Genomic DNA, 20,550 nt, shown 5'->3' on the forward strand with positions numbered 1-20,550 from the left:
GTGGAGTGATCTAAAGCGGTTACATGAAATGGAAACAAATCATCTACTGAAGCTTTCGAAGTTAACAAATGTGGCTGTTTCTCCAAAACCAATTGAGAGGCAAAAGGTGTCAACCTGTCTGAAGGTGTTTTGTGATGAAACTGTCGCCGCTTTACAAACTCATCCGAAACTGAAACATCTTCCTGTTGCAGGTACAGCAAATTTTATCAAAATTTTCATTAAATTATGGAAGATTCTTAATGTCAGAAGACTTGGTACTGATGTGAGATTTAACGATCCAACTAGGGCAGTGATTCGGTCACCCGATGACCCAAGGCTACAGTTTTTGCTAGATGTTGCAAGCATGGCAGAAAAAATGAAGAAAACTGGCTCAGTCAGAATTCGTCAGTTAACGGCAGATACTGCCAACTTCTTGTATCATATATGCCATGGTTTTGTAGATCTAGCAAATTATTTACTTTCATGTGAAAATGATTTTGTAATCTTTGGCTGGTTTACAACAGACCCATTAGAAAAGTGCTTCAGTAAACTTCGACAAGGGTCTGGAGGTACCTATTTCATTACTGCTCAGTCAGTTTTGGAAAAGGTAAGAATTCAACATGCGAAGCTCTCACTGCAATTAGATTTAAAGTTTGATGTTGCCGAAGGTCATGCTTGTGTCGCTTGTAATCGTGATCTTGTAGAAAGTGAGCTTGAAATTTTGGATAGCTTATGTGCTTTGGAAGGGAAAGTTTCAGAAGAGGTTTTAATTGCAATGGTTTATATTGCTGGGTATGTTGAGTTGAAGAATGGATGTGCTATTGCAGAAGACACATACTTCTATTATGAAAGATTTGGTTCATATGTTGATAAATTAAATCGAGGTGGTCTGACACGTCCTAAGGATAGTGTTGTACAGTGGTGTGTATTTTGTTACATCTTTTTTACAAGTGTTGTTGGCGAAATGTGTCAAATTTATTTCCTGTAACTTTCTATCCATATCTGAACGACATTGCTTTTTCATGACATTGTCTCATTGTCGCACATTGGCTAATGTATTTTTAAAGAACTATGCCCTGTTGCAGTCTCCCAGATGCTCAAAAGAAAGTGCATTGAGAGTGCTAAAACTTTCGTAGAATATAGTCTATACATGCTGATAGCTAAAGGCATAATCTTTCTTTGAATCTTTATTTAGCTGATCTGATGTTATAAAAATGCCTGGTAGTTTATTTGTATATTTTTCCAGGTAAGCTTTTACTTTCCATGCAACTTTTAATGTTTTTAAACAACATTTCTACTGTATTTATTTAGTAAGTATTTTCTACTTCGTTATATGGCTGCATTTATCAGTAGTAATCATTCACCATCTACAATTAACCACTTCTATAGTTCTATTGTAGTAAATCACAATATAATTGTGACTCATTTGACTTTCTCTTCTACTCGTTCATTTTGTAAAATTACAGCTTTATATTTTGTTTAACCTTATTGTTTTTGCATTTTAGGCAGTCACTCTAGGGCTAGGCAGACTGGCTTCATTGATTAATTTATTGACTGTTGATATTTGAAGAGTTGAGCTTAAAGTTTTGAAGTATAGCTCTGTCTGTCAGATGAATATGAAAACAGAATTTCACCATTTATAAGTGACTATATGGCAGAAGAACATCGCACTATCAATGGTATGAACTACAGAGACCAACGCTGATCCTGATCAACCAACACCAGGTGCCTCTCCCTCCATCAACTGATGACTCAGAGATAACCATACAATATCAGATTCAGAGGGTGAACACTGACTCATTTTGATGTGGCCAGAACTGCTTACATGCTTATTGTTTTGTGTATATGTCTATTGTCTAAACTCAAAACTATTCTTGGATAAAATTACCAGCAGGCATATTTTTGTTTACTAGTTTCTACTGCTCTAATCTCACTGTATTTTCTGATTGTATAGGAGAGTTGGATGTAATATCTGTCTAGAAGGCCAACACATAAGATCTTTTGCAGCGCGATCTAACGAACGATATAGTTTGAGCAACGTCCGGCTCACCTGCATTATACTGTGAAGGCATGATTCAATTGAAAACTATTGATCAGCACGATTTTGTTTAAATTGCTATTAATGTTGCATGGAAATTAGTTGCAGATATGTATGATGCTCAGTACTTTATTTCTACCATGTTTAAGTTTTTCTGTGCTTTTAAACTGTTAATGGTTTTATATTTTATGCATCCAGTAGGCTACTTGAATTTTTTGAATTACAGTACGTACTGTTTAAAGTCAATAGGGGAAATGCAGAAAACTGATTCGTAGAAATTGTGGTCTATCAACATTATGCAGCGATTCCACTGTCATTTGCTTACCTAAACTACTAAAACTGCTGTTATTACTAAATGCTATTTGTAATACAGTAAAACATATGATGATCAAGTTATATCCATGTGATATTGTTTGTATATTAATTACAATAATTAATAAATTTTGACGAAACATCACCTAACTATTAATAACGTTCCAGGAAAGTGACAAAATCGTATTTTTTTACATAAAGCATATCGGCCGTCAGCCAGATCTCGTGCGTGCACGATGCGCTGGCCTCTATTATAGCTCGCCGTGGTATAAAGTTAGCGCTTATTGAAAATTTCGGCAAATTTGGACTTGAATTAACCGTATTCGGACTAAGCGATTTTTGTGAGGTAATGGCCTGACGTGTGGACTTATTCCATCCACACTTTTATTTTCTAATAACTTTTGATATAACAACGCTACGAGGTTTCTTTTTTCACAAAGTTAGAGCAAAATTATTAACAAACTGGTTAAAATTTTAAGTTTACACACATACTCTACCAGTTTTTTGCTATTGCTTTTTTGCTAAAAAAAGTCAATTTTTTTTAAATTTGTCTGATGTCTCCGCCATAATCTCCTTGAAATCGCTAATCCCTTCGTTGAAGGCACGCACGGTCTAGCCATGCATGTAATCCGAAATGATCATTGGTCATGTAGGTCACGCAGTAAATCTTGGAACGCACAAAACAATACAAATGTTTGCTAACTTGCTTGTACAAGACGATAAAGTTTTCCAGATAACCAGCGCAAAACTTCTCACCAACCAATATTATGCTTCGAAAAACATTTGTCGTTTAGTATAAAACATTAATCACTACGCTGCATTTACAAGTAATATTTCAATTTTCAGATAATGCTTAGTTATTGCGTTGGCTTAGTTAAGGAATTATGTAATGCTTAGTTAAGGAATAAGATACTTGAAATGAAATTGTTTTAGACTTGCGTTGGAACATGTATGAATTATGAAGAAAGTCGTCAGAAATTACAGCGCAAGCATACCAACAAACGTCTCGATAGCTATTCAACTTAATTATTATTTTGAATTTAATTGATGTGGTTGCAAAATAAATTGATGATTTTGAGGGTTTCTGTGAGTAATTATCAGTTTTTGCGTTCATACTAAAATGGTCATCATTCCATTGTTTATACGACGTTTCAATGTAACCAATCTGCTTTGTGAATAAAACGAAATGTAAGCACATGAAGACAATAAGGGTGTTTCGGTTGACTGAATACTGTGGAAGTATGCAGTCTAAAATCACTCAAAAGACTTTTCGAGTAGTTTAGTTCAATCCATGCTTCACAATGAAACTTACTTCAAATTTGAAGTATAGATTTGTGTGGTAACAAAAGCACAAAATTAAGAAATTGGTGATGAATGAATTATGTAAACTTTTCATAGCCTGAAGCAATCAGTACGACAACAGTTTGAGACGGTCTTTCAACGTAAAACAATGTTGCTTTAGCAAAAATATTAGTCAAAAAGAACTTGGTTCTATCGATGTAAATTTGTTTAGTGTTGGATCCATATTTTTAATCTTTTTCTGCATTATCGCTAAATGGCAAAAATAAAAATAAACGTATTTGTTAGAAAGTTTACTTCATGTTGATTCAGCGTTGATAAATGTTATTCAGCAAAAAAACTTTTAAATTTATCTGAATTTGGGTTTTTATTAGTTTGAAAATTGTAGAAATAACATCGAAAATGTCATTGTTATTTCAAAAAGTTTGTTTTTTGCAAAAGTTCAAAATAAGCAGGCTGCATAGTGCATTGGTCTACTTCTAAACCTAGTAATGTGCTCTCTGTCCCTTCGTAGATTGTCGATCAAAACAAAGTCGGTACCGTAGCTGGCTTATCGCACTTTTTAAAAGTTGTAGGCTACCATAAACCACTGAATATATGATTTACCAACAAATATAACAATTGAAAACACGTAGTGATGTATTCGAAACTAAAAAACGCAAATGAAGAAAAATCATCTTTTGTTCAATCCAAATTTATTTTAGAGTAATCTATGCAAGAACTCCAAATGCAAATACATTTGTGAAGAAGAAATCAACCATCATGCTGCTAAAAGTGAAACTCTATCTATTAGCATTGAATCGCGCCGGAGTTAAAGTCGCTATGAAACCATTTCGAACCATCGGCAATATTTTATCACTACCGAAAGACCCCACCCCTTTTGACAATAAATGTGGTGTTGTTTATGAAATTCCTTGTAATGATTGTGACGCAGTTTATATTGGCCAAACTGAACGTAGTATAAATTCCCGGGTCAAAGAACATCGCAGAGCTGTCAAAAATATGGAACATGAAAAGTCAGCCCTTTGTTCACATATGTTAGAAGAGGATCACAAAATTAACTGGTCAGAAACAAAAATTTTGAAAAATGAAAGTAATTATTATCAACGCACCATCGCAGAAAGTTGCTTCATCAACATCACATCCAAACATTGCAATGTACTCAACCGGAACGACGGAAACCTTTTACCAAAACCTTATAAATCACTATTGTCTCGACATGCAGGCTTCAAGCCTACTTAAACACAGTTAGAAAAGTCATTGCAATCTAATTTTGTCTCAAATTTCTAGTGGTCTTTAGTGCTTCGAATTTATGTTTATTGTTGGAAGTTTTTACGTAATTTAACGTCGAAAGTAACCGCACATCATTAGCCAATCTTTAAAAACATTGTGTTCTATTTCTCTTGCCTTCAATCGCACTTTTTCTGTTGGTCGTCACCGCTTCGAATTTTTATGTCTATTGTTGGAAGTTTTTACGTAATTTAACGAGGAAAGTAACCGCTCACACATTATTGGCCAATTTTTTAAAATATTGCGTGTTTTATTTTATTCTTTGCCTTCAATCGCACTGCAGTATATAACCTGGTGAAATTTTATTTTGTATGTTATTCGCTCTGAGGATGCGCATTGTCATGGTGCGCGAAACGTCAGTGAAGCAATAAACCATCTTGTTTGTTGTTAATTTTACTTTCAATTTCATCAGATGAACGTAGCAACTAGTGCTAGAAACGATAATTGTCCTGATGAACACCCAAACTTTTCAGTATTCAGTTTAAACGACGTTGCTAAATGTAGCCAATCTGCTTTGGAAATAAAAGTAATCTCTCCCTGATGATGTTTTAGTTGACTGAGCAGTGTAAAAGTCTGCAGTCAATCATTACTCCTAAAACTTCTCCATTGGAGTGTTCCAATCGCACTTTTCATAATTATATTTATGCCTATACAGTGTAGGCCTATGTTAACGTTTGGAAATTTAAGGTGAGATTGATTTAGCAACAAAATAAATTCGGTAACAAATTGTGATGGCGAATAAACCAAAACTTTTCCAGCCAAAGCAATTGCATTGGTTTTTGAACATAAAGCTGATGTTAGTTTGGAGATGATATTAGCTTAGAGAAAATATTTTTTTCTCAAAATTAATTCCATCAAAAGAAAGTTTTGGCATATATCGTTTCTGGCATTGTCGACGGATTGAGAGAAATTCAACTAAATTTATTTATGACGCTGATCGAGATCAAACAAGTGCTTATTATTAGTTCATATTGATTCAACTTTGGTAAATGTTGCTTTATTGCAAGCAAACCTATGTTATTTGAATTTGGGCTTGACAAGAGTTTGAAAATAAGAGAAGTGCTATAAAAAAATTATTACGTATAGAATATTAGTGCGCTACAAAATGAAGTGAGTACATCCATTTCAGAGATTTTTGATAATAATTGAGCAAAATCTTATGTAGTTAGAGCATTGCTAGTTTTACAAGTTCATTTTGCATGTCAAGCTTTATTGCATTTGTGTGGTTTTCATATTCAAATCACTAAGAGTTCATTGTGCTCCAAATTATTCTGAAAACAGTTTCTAACTTGATGGTGCTTTAAAATTTCAACTGTAGCTGTCTAGTTTGAGAACAGTAAGCTACTGCCCCGTTGGTGAAAGTTGTATTATTGCACTTGCAGACTGCGGTAACTTCCCGGTTGAGTACGGACATACCTACAGTAGCTAGCAAACAAAATCAAAGGGTCGATCTGAGAAGATTTTGTAGTTGAGCATATGTAGGCCTATTGATAAACTGGGCGCCACAAAAAAAAACAAACAAAAAAATTTACATTGCTGAACTAACTCCGATAAATTATGGAAACTTTCTGAGGAAAAGCTGTAGCATCTTTGGTGGAAATACTAGGATTGAGAAGAACTTCGGTCATTGCATTAAACAGTTATGAAAGGATAATAAACAATAACATGGCCACTTGGAGATGCGGCCTGATTTGTCACATTTTGCAGATTTTGATTACAGCTACTGCTAGTGTTTGACTGACATTTTTTGAGATGTTTTTACTTTTTGCGGTTTCCTAATGACATAAAAGTTTTTTGTTGCCTTGGGGAAGCAGTAGCAAATGAGAAAAAGTAAGTTGAAAAACGCAAAATCAGACTGTTATTGAAAATTAACAGTCTGACTAAAATCTTCGAAATCAAATTTTCTTTGTTTTTCAACACGTGAGGATGTTAAAACCTATTGTGTCATCTGGGAAAAAGACTAAAGAAAGCGTAAAAATCTAATTTTTAGAAAAATGTATTTAAACGTTCGCCCAAAGTTAGAAAAACCTGAAAATTTCTGCAAAATGAGACAAATCAGGCCGTATCTTTAGGTGGCCATGACAATAACAAAGATTGATTGATTGATTGAATCTTTATCCTCGGACTGGGAAAGCTTCTTGCAGAGCTTTATCCTGGCAGTTTCGCATACTTGTAGAGGCTTTGAATCACTGACGCAGGCCCGGTCACCGAGATTGACAGAGTGAAGTTTCCGATTGTTGAAGTCTTGTTGCCGGGAACTATTCCATCCATTAGATGCCGCTAGTACCGGTGCCAAAATGTTATAGTTGGCTACAAAAGCTTTTTTTCACAAATCATTCTAAATCAAAATACATTCAAAATAGAATGTGAACAACATACAATATTTTTGTTGCAAACAATTGAGCATAAATTAAAACTTTGCATCCATTACTCTTCAACATCAATGTTTATTGCACACTCTGGACAAGCCTGCGTCACATGAATAGCACAGACAGCTTTACCACACAGCTGGCACTGGTTTTTACTTTTAGACAAATTGCTTCTTTTCCTCTTTGCTGGTGAGCCAGTGATTGGAGGGCTGCAAAAATAGCAACGTCTGTCTTTGTCTGATTTTGTAGGAAATTGCTTCTTTTGAGACAAGTTGTTGGAAGATGTTGAAGCAACATCAGTTTGATCTTCGCATCCAAGAATAGTAACTATTTTGCTTAGAACGGATTTTTGAAGACCGCACCGTGACCGCATTTGTATGTGCGGTTTAATCAGCATCATTGCAAGTTCCCAACCAAAATCAAAAGAATTTTGAGCTTTGGGATCAATTCCTTTTTGCATAGCTAAAATTGTGCTTGCATTGATCCGACATGTGTCCAGAATATAACAAAATGCGGTTGTAGACCAACGACGTGACTTTGTTTTGCAAGAATAAAAGCCAATCCTTTGATCTACGACATCTGTTCCACCTTTCGTGAAGTCGTAAATCTTGTACATTGCTGGCTTTTTCTTTGGGTCTTCTTTTGTAGTTCCAATGAGAGGTTGCATTGTTGAAAGCAACAGAACATTGCGTTTTCCTGAACTTTTAGTCTTTACTATATAGGAATGTAGCACTAACCTCTCTTCAGAACTCTCCCAATAACACTGATAAGACAATTCTTCTCGCTGACCGACATCTTTAATTTCGCAGGGATTCCTTTTCTGTTGCTTTGCAATGTCCCGACGCAAGTTATATTTAGACTCAATAGCCACAGACCAAGTGGAATACTTGAATAGAGCCTGTCATATGATAAGTTTCGTCCTTGTAAATCATGACTGAGCTGTAGCTTATTTACAAGGTATTTTACAGTTTCTTCCGTTCCACAAACATAATACTCGATGGGATTTTCCAGCGGCTTTCCACAATAAGGATAGGTGGTAATAGTGTAACTGTAGTTAGTTGCGTTAATCGATTTGAAGAGCATTCCATATTTAGCTGGCTTGCTTGGGTTGTATTGTTTGAAACCAATACGATTTCTCATTGGATACAATGTTTCATCCAATGCCAGAAACTCCGCTGGAATAATATGTTTGGAACAGTTGTCATTGAACATTTCAAACAGTGTGCGTGTCACGATTTCTTTCAATCTCTTACCAGGAAAAAGACTTGGAAAGGTTCAATGACGTAGTTTAATGGGTTATAACCGAAAAGCAGTCAAGTAAATGTCGAATGGTTCCACTAGTGAAATGATAATCTAACTTTTTGAAGGACTTTAACGAACGGCTTCTCGAATAACTCTAATTTCAAACACAATTTATATCAGCACCAATTCTCATCTACTTGTATTCGATTACTTCAACTCTCAATCAACAATAATTTCTGTACCAACTACCACTCCACAACTCATAATACAGCTCTCATAATCAACTCATAATAATACAACTCCCATCATCACACAATCAACTCAATAATAATTATTACGCAAACTACACCACTATTTATAGAAAGTTTGTTCGGTCTAGTAACTTCGAGAAGGTTACGTAATGTTCTATCACACGAACTCATCGTTCGGTCACGTTGCACTGAGCGGCGTAAACAAGCAAGTTTAAAGAAGACTCTAGATCTGCACGTAGCAATTGAATGACCTAGAATACACGTTACATAATACATATTTCGTAATCAGAGGTTACCTCAGGATAATGACCGATGATAACCTATAGCATAAGAATTTTACAATCAAAACAGCACGCTCGATCGAGATACAAGCAGCCCGTCGCAAGACCTCGCACATTGATTGTGACATACGCCCCCCCTTAGAATATTGTTGCAAACAATATAACAACACAATCAATACAAAACACACCACAAAACAATTAATTACTCAATAAAACAGTTCTCATTAGTCCATCGTTGCATGATCTACCAACGACAGCGTTTCTCTAAACAATAATCACGTTTACTGTGAAAGTTTCCAACGTCCTCAATATCTTCAGTGCAGCGGCGAGCAAGATGACCCATCTTCTTACATCGGAAACACTTCCTCTCCGGACAGTCCTTAGCCAGATGACCTTCTCTGTGACAGTTGTAGCAAGCCTTTTTATCAAAAGGGCAGCTCCTGGCTATGTGTCCAATCTCTCCACATCAGTAGCAGTGGTTGTCACGGCAACGTCTGTTTTCCGAATGTCCGCCGTTGGTCGTCGTCTCCAAATGGTCGTCGCCTGCCTCTTCCCCTCGTTTCTTCGCGCTCATTGTATCCATGACCGTGAGATCGTCGCTGATTATTATCTGCAGAACAATCTCGAGCAAAGTGACCATTCTTGCCACAAGAATAACAAGTAACTTCAGAATTTCTCTCAATAACATTTCCGATTATAAGATCAACTAAAGAGTTTTGTAAACATAACGCTTTCACAGTCCCACTACAATACGGAGTTTCGATATATATCTTCGCAAACGGTCCTTGGATTGAAGTGTTATTTATCGACATCACAATTCCAGTTTTTCCCGTTAACTGACTGTCTTTAACCAAATCTCTCCTCACCATTATACCCGTAGAAACAGAATCACGTAAAACTTTTACCTTTTTGTTTCCAACTTTTCCATCTACTACTGGCAGGTAATCTTCAGGTATTATTTCTTCGCAAACATCTTCATCCGGTCTCTCCTCGTCAAGCGCTGGTTCATGAATCATTATCGCACAACCACCTCGATAAACGTCCGTGTCTTTATCTTTTCCAGACTGATTGGAAAGAGAAAACGACTTGTCCTTGCATTCCTTCGCTTCGTGTCCTTGCCTATTGCAACGATTGCACCACTTCCTCGATTCCTGATGATTTCTGTTAGTCTTCCTCCGGCAGTTAACAGCCTGATGACCTAAGCCATTACAATTAAAACAACGTACTTCTCTTGGAACAGCACCTCCTTTAAAATTATTTGTTTGCTCCTCGTCATCATCAAATGACAACATCTCTTCGGTCGAAAACTTCTCATCATGGGCAACTAAATACTGTTCCGCCACACTGGCTATGTCTTCTAGAGTCTTTGGACTTCTCTCCATTAAATAAACAGACAGATCTTTTGAACATGAATCTGTGAATTGTTCCTTAACTATAAGGTTTGCCAATCCGTCCAATGATCGTTCGGCCCCCGAAAGTTCAAACCATTTTAACAAAAGGTTTCTTAAACGTTCAATAAATTGACCTGGGCTTTCGTTCTTTTTTCTCAACTCATCTTTTTTCCACAACGCTACATTTTTTGTTTGCCATGATGCTACATTTAATTAGTTATCGCTCTACTTAGTTTGTTTATCACTGCCTTCGACGGCCGTGTTTTCGCATATAATTTATTTTTTTCTTAGCTGAAATTTACCACGACGCTACATTTGCAGGCTTTGCTCACCGCTCTTTCATCAATTCCCGTTTATATATTTGATACGTACTTTACTTTACGCCGCTTGGTTTAGGTTGTATTCAACAATTATTTTCAATATTTACGCTCATGTTTTGGCATTATTGCGTCACTGTGTTGTTAATTTAAAACATTACGTGTAGGTTTTAACTGCTCTTCATCAGAACTGAAGATGCACTGAACAAGTGCGAAATATATTTTCTGTAACATCTACTGACAACTGATCCCTGTTACCTTAGCAATTGAGGTTTTAGCTTTCTAGATATGGAACAGGGATCGTTTCAGAATAAGACTAGGTCAGAAAGCGAGGCAGACTCCGACGCAGCTCAGCATCAGCCTAGAGCAATTAGCTACATTTAAGAGAAATAAATAAATGAATTTGAAAATTTTGCAAGCTGTACAAGCGACACCTCTCAACAGCACCATCAACAACTGACACACGAATTCAATGCAGGATAGCCTACACAAATTGGTGAGGGACAGATACAAAACACTAAATAATAGTTTTATCGCAGCCTGATACTATTATTGTGCACAGATGTCCAATTCTGTAGTAAAATGTTGTATGGTGTGCAATATGTCTAAGCAAACATCATGGGTTTTGCTGAAGACAAAGGGGGACCGGAGTGAGAAGGGGGGCCCGGATTGACTCTTCGTACCCCTAGTGAAAATTTCTCTCAGAGGCCCTGCCTACTGCACTGAGGAGGCCAGAAAGCCGAAACGGTGTGCAGTGTTTGCAGTTATTGCAGATTTAAGTAATTCCTTATGAGGAAACACGTACGTGTCGAAAACGTTTGAGTTCATTTTTCTTTAATTATGTTATATCTCTGCGTCATACATCATGTTAAACCCGCTAAGGTTACTTTGTTTTGTTTGTCTATGATTCAACAAAGCAAACTCTCTATCAAAACTGTATCAACACATAGAAATGCTTTTTACCTTAAAAGTAAAGTGAAAAACAACCAAAAGTTTGATTGTGACCGAAAGACGATAATGATGTCATAATTGCGATTGTGAATACTTTATTGGTAACCAAGTTTTAAAAACATTTTAAGAATTTATTGAAAACTTCACTCTGCCAATCTCGGTAACCGGCCCTGCGTCAAAGCTTCTGCAAGTAGGCCTATGCGAAACTACCAGGAATAACATATTAAGGCTTGGTCGGTCCGAGAATAAAGATGCAAAACCAACCACCAACCAACCAATGAGTGAAACAGTCGAGCATTCATTCATTTTCTTGCTAGCAAATTCAACGACCGCTTTCTTGGTAATGAACCTAGACCGCTTGAGATCCATACCGAGCGACTCAAACCTACGTGATAGTTTACGCTGCTGATTGTCTCCCACAAACCTTAAATCCGACTTAAGCCTTTGAAGGTTGGGAGGGGGGCTGTCAATTCAACTTTTTTGTATCAACAGTTGTATCTCTAAAACCACTGAGGCTGCGACTACGAGATTTCTTGACTTTTCCTAACTTTTATTCACCTCTATTGAGCTGAAATTTTGAGGGAATAAAGGTTATAAATTGAGAGATATAAGGCATTTCTCAGCACATCCTCTGAAATATTTCATCTATTGTTCAAAGCTGGATGAAAGTAATTAAAGCTTTAAATTTTTATTTTCGAATATTTCGTTCGACGAGCAAAATACTTGGCCGCAACCTTGGAAGAATGACCGGTTTGCCGCATTTCGAGTCGTTTTCGAAATGTTTAACGAAAACTGTGGCAAACATGTCATTCCAGGTGACTACTTGTCGTTGGACGAAACGCTATACTCCATGAGGACACAAATTGCCTTCAAGCAATATAATCCAAACAAGCCTGCGAAATATGGCCTTCTGTTCAAGCCGGTAAACGCCAGCAGATTTACATACACATTTACGGCATCGGTCTATTCAGGTAAACCGAAGGAAGGGCAGGGTTGGCCAAGGAGGCTTCCCCCACTTTAGTTTTACCCGGGTAAAACCCTGGGGGAAACTGGGGAAAACCTTTTGGGGGAAACTGGGAAAAACTGGGGGAAACTGGGAAAAAATTGAGTTGTTAAAATTTGCAAATGTGAATGAAATAATGATTACTCCTCATAGTTAATGTTTATTACCATCATAATAATAATATTGTATTCTGGTCCAGTACACATGGTACTACAGAGAAAAACATTAACATACTCGCAAATAACAATTGATAAGAAAACATAAATAAATAAAAATAAGAAATTTTTGAAGATCATATTTTGAATGAACCTATAAGATTTCCTGTGCTCGTCCTAAAAAAAAGAAAAATACTGTGATTTACTAATATCTAATAATAGATAGGTCCAATCATTATAGTTTACATAGATGAACATACCAGTATGTTATCAAGTCAGATGCTCCCCTGTGCCTAACATGCAGTCAGCGACCAAAATTGTAAACAACATTGAACAACAAAAGCCAAAGAAAGAAAAGATTAAGAGCCGGTATAATCTCAGTCATTGATAACATGTCAACAGTCTTCATTGTCCATTTTGAACAGCTCTTCATCTGGTGTTTCAGATTCTGTCCATCCAAAGTGTCTATAAACATGCACTAATTTCGCAACCCTCTCATTGCCCAGTCTATTTCTTTGCTTTGTGTGGATTAAAGCCATGCTACTGAACAAGGGTTCTATTCCAGCACTGTATGGTGGACATGATGATATTGCCATCATCGATGAACAAAACTTCTTTACTGGCTCATTGTTTGCAACTTTTCTTATGTATTGCCAATATTTAAGTGGTGACAATTTTTTCACTGATTTGATAAAAGAGATGTTTGAAAAAATAGATGTAGGCCTATCCTTAGTTTCATATCCTGCCAGTACGAGAATGAAATTGTCATCTTTTTCAAAAACAAAGTTGCGTGCAGTTTCTTGCTCATCTGCAGACAGTCATATATTTTTGAAACTGATCAACATTTTCTCATTCATTTTTCTTCTCACTTTTCTCCTTCCATGAGAGTAGCACACTAGACATCGTTTTTGAGGCTTTTTTTTCTGTGGGAGGAAGCCTTTTAGGAAAGTGCTTGCCACTGAGGGACTCGGACTGGGAAGGCTATGTGGATGACATCTACTGCTTTCCGACAAGTGCTGGAAGATATCAGTTGGTTTGCAAGCTGCAATTTAAATTGAAGCACTTAGTCACAACAGCACAACACTGACGCGTGGTCTTTGGGCTGGAGGTAGACCATCTGAATTCAATAAGAAATTACAATTGGTAGCTTGGTACTGCCAGCAGACAGTGAGTCAGTACACATTGAGAGAGTGTCAAAAGAAAAACTTGAAATATCACTCTGTGATGATCCGGAGCTTTATCTATTTTATCTAAGTATTGATGCAATTCAGATGGAAAATGTGAGGAGATAACAGATAAACAGCTGGCTAGTCATTATATTGCATAAGAAACTCCACAAACAACACATTTAGAAGTTTTGAGGGTTTCCCCCAGTTTTCCCTTGTTTCCCCCAGTTTTACCCAGTTTCCCCCAGTTTTACCCGGTTTCCCCCAGTTTTACCCGGGGGAAACTGGGAAAAACCTCCCAGAGGTTTTACCTAACCAACCCTGAGGAAGGGCCATTTCATTTTTACGTTCGTGGAACAGAAGAAGTGGTAAAAAGAATGGTGATGAGCCTGGAACAACACGGTGACCTTCAAGGTCGGAATATTTCGTATGACCGCTTGTACACCTCTATACCACTCGCGCAGTGGTTGCTTGACAGGGGTATAACGTCAGTGGGAACCCTCAACGCTATACGTAGAGGAATACCCCTGGAAGTGAAGCAAGTGAGTGGTGGGGAGGGATTTTCGTACGAAATTTATTGGTAGACGAGTGAGGCTTGTAATGTTTCGTCATAGAAACCATTGTTACATTTCACTATCGTTTTGTAATACGTGCGACTGTTACGAGACTAGAGACGATGAGATAGATTAGCTGGAGAAGAAAGTACAATAAAGTGGTCTGTGTGTAATCTATTGAAGTGTGGTCTGTGGTGTATCTAAGTTAATCAAATGGAAATACAACAATGGCGACGAGGATTTAAGTGAAAGATGTCTGAACAAGTTACTGTAGCTCGAAGCAACCCGCTGGTCTGCGAACTAGGCAGTCTCAAATCGTTTCAAGTGCAAGGTGATTCACATGGTTTAGGACAAAGATGGAACCAGTGGAAAAGGTCATTTTCTCTTTTTACAATCAGTAAAGGAATCGCAGACGATAAACAAAAGCAAGCGTTGTTGTTACACACAGCTGCAGAAGAGGTTCAAGAAGTTTATTTCAGCCTCGTGGACGAAAATGACGACAGTAAGTCTTTTAACGATACTCTAGCAATTTTGGATGAGTACTTTTTGCCTAAATATAATGTTCCTTTTGAAAGATACAAGTTTTGAAAGACAGCTGACGCAAACCCAAGATGAGACCATTGATAAATTGATTTGCCGTTTGCGCCAGCAAGCAACGTTGTGTGAATTTGGAACCAATAGAGATGACTACATTAGAGATCAAGTTATTGAAAAATGTGCTTCTAACATATAGAGAAGAAAGTTGCTCGAAAAAAATAACCTAGTTTTGAATGATGCAATAGTTATTGCAAAAGTTCATGAAGATGTCGAAAATCAATTAAAGACAATGCAGCCTATGTCATCAGTTCATGTCAACGAAGTGCGCCACCCAGAGCATCGACGCGCATTGCTTTCAATTAAGAAGGAAGGGAAAACAGCGAGTTATTCCTAGTTACCTAGTTACGAGTTACCTGCAAGTTACTCCGTCTGCTCCCTGACAGACACATGGTCCATATGATGATGGAACTTGTGCAAAACCGCAGTTTTATCCCCACAACCGGTAGCGGTCGTCGAAGCAGACTACGCCGACTTAAAAACGGCGTCCCACAGGGCTCAGTCTTGGCTCCTCTCCTGTTCAACATATAGGCTACACCAACGACTTGCCCCCCACCATCTCCAGGAAATATGCTTACGCACACGACCTGGCATTCCTGCACTCAGCAGGAAATTGGCAGTCAGTGGAGAGGAACCTCAGCCAAGACATGCAAACACTATCAGCATACCTCCAGAAATGGAAGCTACAGCTCAGCAAGTCAAAGACAGTGTCGACGGCCTTCCACCTTAACAACCGGGAGGCACAGCGTGAGATAAACATCAACATTGATAGGGAACGCCTGCCCTACTGTGCCGAACCTACATACCTCGGCATTATCCTGGACAGGTCACTCACGTACCGCCGGCACTTGAAGTCACTGCGTAAAAAAACTATCTACACGCGTCGCACTTTTGAGGCGATTGGCGAGTTCCGGCTGGGGAGCTGGTGCTAAAACACTTCGTACAGCTACCCTAGCCCTTGTTCATTCCACCGCTGAGTACTGCGCGCCGGTCTGGTGTCGTAGTTCTCACGCCCACCAGATTGATACCGCCATCAACGATGCACTGCGCACTGTGACTGGATGCCTGCGTCCCACTTCAACGGACTGCTTAGTGCCTACCTATCCTAGCTAGCAGGCATCCAACCCGCTGAGCTACGCCGTAAAGGAGCCACGATTTCTCTCGCTCGCCGCGCTCTGGACCCCGACCATCTCCTCCATGCAACATTCAAGCGACCACCACCTATAAAGCAGCGGCAGAAATCAAGACGCCCCTTTGTGCCTGCCGCACTACAACTACTTAAGAACGCAGAAGAACTTGGTTTAAGTGCGGCACACTGGACGAACCACATGTGGAACACGGAGTGGCAAAATCACACCTCCACGCTCCGTGACTTCATACCCGACGCCGATCCCCGTCCACCAGAGATGTCCCTCGCAAGGCTTGCGTGGGTCAGGCTTAACCGCCTGCGAACTGGCGTCGGCCGCTTTCGTTCGGACATGCACAAGTGGGGCCTGGCTCCTTCATTAGAATGCGGGTGTGGTGCCACGGAACAGACTGCAGACCATGTCATCCACCACTGCCTAACCCACCGGCCTCCACACGGTGCGCATGGTCTGAGGGTCCTGGACGACGAGACTGCTGAGTGGCTGAAGATTTCCTGCCCTCCAATCTAGCCTGGAAAGATCGCTCATACGCCATCATCATCAAGAAGGAAGGGAAAGTATGTTTTGCTTGTGGTAAGACTGGACATTTTAAGTTTGATCAACAATGCCCAGCAAGAGGCAAGCAATGTAACAAATGTGGCAAAGTCGGACATTTTGCTTTACAATGTCGAACACGGTCCCGAACGAACAGATGTGTGACGTCACAATATCCTTCTGACATCAAGATGAATCGGAATACGCCGTCGCGGAGACCAGTGCAGCGCAAGTCCAATATCAATACATTGGAGGAAGAAGGAAAGACTTATATTTTCGCAGAAAACGAGAAGAGCAACAAAGAAGTTTTCAACTTACAAGGGACACGTAAGAACTCTTGTACAATAACTTTGAAAATTGGTGGTGTAAAATTATCTGATGTTTTGATCGATTCAGGTGCTGCCAGTAATGTGATTAGTAAAGATACTTGAGAATGGTTAAAATGTCGTAATGTTGTTGCCCAATGTCGGAAATCAGCTAAATCTTTGTATTCATATGGGAGTACTACACCGTTACCTACACTAGGTACATTTACTGCAGAAGTAATTTGTGAGGATGCTAATTGTGCCTGTGTAGCTGATTTTATTGTAGTTAACTGTGATGCACCTAGTCTCTTAAGTAGAAATACTGCAGAAAAATTAAGTGTATTGCGTATTGGCCCTTCACGTGTAAACAATCTGTGTAATGATGTTTTTGATAGTTACCCTAAACTGTTTAATGGGGTGGTACTTTTAAAAAATTATGTATTAAAGTTACACATTGACACATCGGTAAAGCCCGTAGCTCAACCAGTACGTAAAGTTCCATTTCAACTTAGGGGTAAAGTTGAGTGCAAATTGCAAGACCTACTCGAAGCAGACATCATTGAAGAAGTTCCCGAGGGACCTACAGGTTGGGTTTCACCCGTTGTTATTATCCCAAAGCCAGATGGGGATACAAATCGATAGCTTTTTTTCCCTAAAAGTCTGAACCTTAAAACATTTGACCAGGCTAGCACTCACAATAGTATTTCAATAAATATAATTTAATTTATGTTGTGGAACATGTTTTCGTTCATTAGAACTCTTCAGCACAACTGGACCGAAACAAAAATTATTCGAAACAAAATTAGCCTACAATATAAATAGATTTCAGCACTAGTGGACCAAAACGAGCGAAAAATTACATACGGTATTAATTAGATAAAATGTTCATGACCTCCATGTTCTTTACTTTTTTTCTTTCTTTTCTTCATTGTTTTAGCAAAACCGCAACTATCGAATACTATAATTTGACCAGGCTTGAGGAAGTAACGGCAAACAGTTGAAAACTCAAATAAATTTTACTAATCAGGAGAATACAGAAATGATATTACGGTGAAATCTAGAACAAACGCTTCTATTACATCATCATGCTAACCCAGCATTAAGCAAAAAGTTGAGCAATCAATGCGTTCATGATTGCCAAGTGGTCCAGATGGGGATGTACGATTGTGTGTAGACATGCGTCGAGCGAATGAGGCAATCATCCGGGAACGACATCCCATTCCAACTATTGAAGATTTGTTGCATCGAATGAATGGTAGCACTATGTTTAGTAAACTCGATTTAAAGTGGGGTTTCCATCAAATTATGTTAGAGCCAGAAAGTCGTTACATCACAACATTTGTGACGCATAAAGGACTTTATCGCTATAAACGTTTGATGTTTGGAATCAACTCCGCTCCAGAAAAGTACCAAAAGATTCTGTGCGATGTGTTGAAGAAATGCCAAGGAGTAGCCAACATCGCAGACGATGTAATCGTGTACGGGAAGAACAAAGAAGAACACGACCAAAGATTAGTTAATGTTTTAGAAAAACTACGGGAAGCCGGATTAACCTTGAACAAACATAAATGCCAATTTCGTTTACCGAAGCTGACGTTTTTTGGACACAATCTGAGCAAGCAAGGTGTCAGTCCTAGCGAGGAAAAAGTCGCAGCAATACTGAATGCAGAACCACCGAAAACTTCAAGTGAAGCAAGATCATTTATGGGATTGGTTCAATACTCTTCTAAATTTATTTCAAATCTTGCTACGATCGCTAGGCCTATACTTGATCTGACAAAGAAAGAAGTTACATTTGAGTGGAAGCAGGAGCAGCAACAAGCTTTTGAACAGCTGAAATCATTGATGACCAAAGCTAATGCATTAGCATTTTTCCGAACCGATTGCAAGATACGCATTATTGCAGATACATCACCAGTCGGTTTAGGAGCTGTTCTTACACAGCTACAGGATGGGCTATGGCGCGTAATTGCCTATGCGTCAAGGAGTCTTTCTGACAGTGAGAAGCGTTATAGCCAAACAGAAAAGGAAGCTTTAGGATTAGTTTGGGCATGTGAACGCTTTAATCTGTATGTGTTTGGGAAGGAATTTGAGCTAGAAACAGATCATAAACCTTTACAGTTTATTTATAACAAAAAAACGTCCAAACCATCTGCCAGAATAGAAAGATGGGTTCTAAGGTTACAAGCTTATGATTTCAAAGTTGTTTACAGACCGGGACGTACGAACATTGCAGATGCCTTATCAAGACTCAACTCCACACAATCAAAAGAAGACGGTTCGCATGAAGAGTACGATTTTGTGAGGTTGGTAGCAATAAGCAGTACTCCAGCTGCATTAACACCGCTAGAAATTGAAAAAGAGTCTGCTCGTGACAAGGAGTTTGAAGAAATTCGGAAATATGTCAAATCTGGCGATTGGTCAAAGTGTTCTCAATTTAGCTATTTACATGTTAAGGATGAACTTTGTTGTTACAGTGAATTAATTTTAAGAGGAACACGACTAGTAATTCCAAAGTCTTTGCGAGAACGCGTTCTGGAGCTCGCACATGAAGGACACCAGGGAATCGTTAAAACTAAGAACAGACTACGCACGAAAGTGTGGTGGCCTAAAATTGACAGTGATGCAGAGAAGTTGTGTAGGAAATGTCATGGTTGCCAAGTGACAAGCGAATATGCAAAACCAGAGCCGATGACAAGAGTGGTTCCTCCGAACGGTCCATGGCAAGCTTGTTCAGCTGACATTCTTGGACCGTTGCCAAGCGGTGAAAACATTTTAGTTGTTGTAGACTATTACAGTACTTGGGTACTATGAAATAGCTGTCTTGTAGTCTACTACCACCACGAAAATGATAAACGCAATGGTGCCTATGTTTGCACGATTCGGTGTGCCAGTTTCTTTGAGAACTGATAATGGGCCACAATTTGTTTCTTCAGAGTTTGAAAATTTCTTAACCGAGTACGACATAAAGCATGAAAAGTCGACGCCATTGTGGCCACAAGCAAATGGAGAGGTGGAGCGACAAAACAGAACGTTGATGAAAGCGATCAAAATTGCACATGTGGACGGAAAAAAATGGAAAGAGGAGATCAGTAAATTCCTGATGGCTTATCGATCGACACCACAGTCATCCACTGGTGCATCTCCGTACTATTTGATGTTTGGACGAGAAATGAAAACGAAACTTCCAGAATTGTGTCGTGAGCCACAACAGTTCGACGAAGAAGTGAGAGATCGTGATTGGGAGAACAAATTGAAAAGCAAAAGCTATGCTGACAAAAAAAGTTGGGGCCGTAGAATCGGAAATAAAAATGGGTGATGAAGTCTTAGTTAGAAATCCTAAAACTTCTAAATTGTCTCCTACATTTAAACCT

The 20,550-nt window shown here is 38.6% G+C and overlaps 1 protein-coding gene across 5 annotated transcripts in view; it reads right to left on the minus strand.

Moving 5' to 3' along the window:
- LOC145769666 (aquaporin-3-like) overlaps positions 1-20,550 on the minus strand; it is a 138,441-nt gene that overhangs the window by 92,673 nt on the left and 25,218 nt on the right. The window contains exon 1 of one of the 5 annotated variants that reach the window (XM_082581341.1): positions 18,069-18,389. The exons of 2 other annotated variants lie outside the window; for them this stretch is intronic. In XM_082581341.1, coding sequence (XP_082437467.1) covers positions 18,069-18,105 — 37 coding nt within the window. In that variant the 5' untranslated portion in view covers positions 18,106-18,389. Of the gene's footprint in view, positions 1-18,068; positions 18,390-20,550 lie in introns of those variants that run through there. 2 more of the 5 variants (XM_082581336.1, XM_082581335.1) reach the window with 2 other exon arrangements.

This window comes from Aplidium turbinatum, chromosome 4 (genome assembly GCF_918807975.1).
Source record: "Aplidium turbinatum chromosome 4, kaAplTurb1.1, whole genome shotgun sequence".
Taxonomy (NCBI): Eukaryota; Metazoa; Chordata; class Ascidiacea; order Aplousobranchia; family Polyclinidae; genus Aplidium; species Aplidium turbinatum.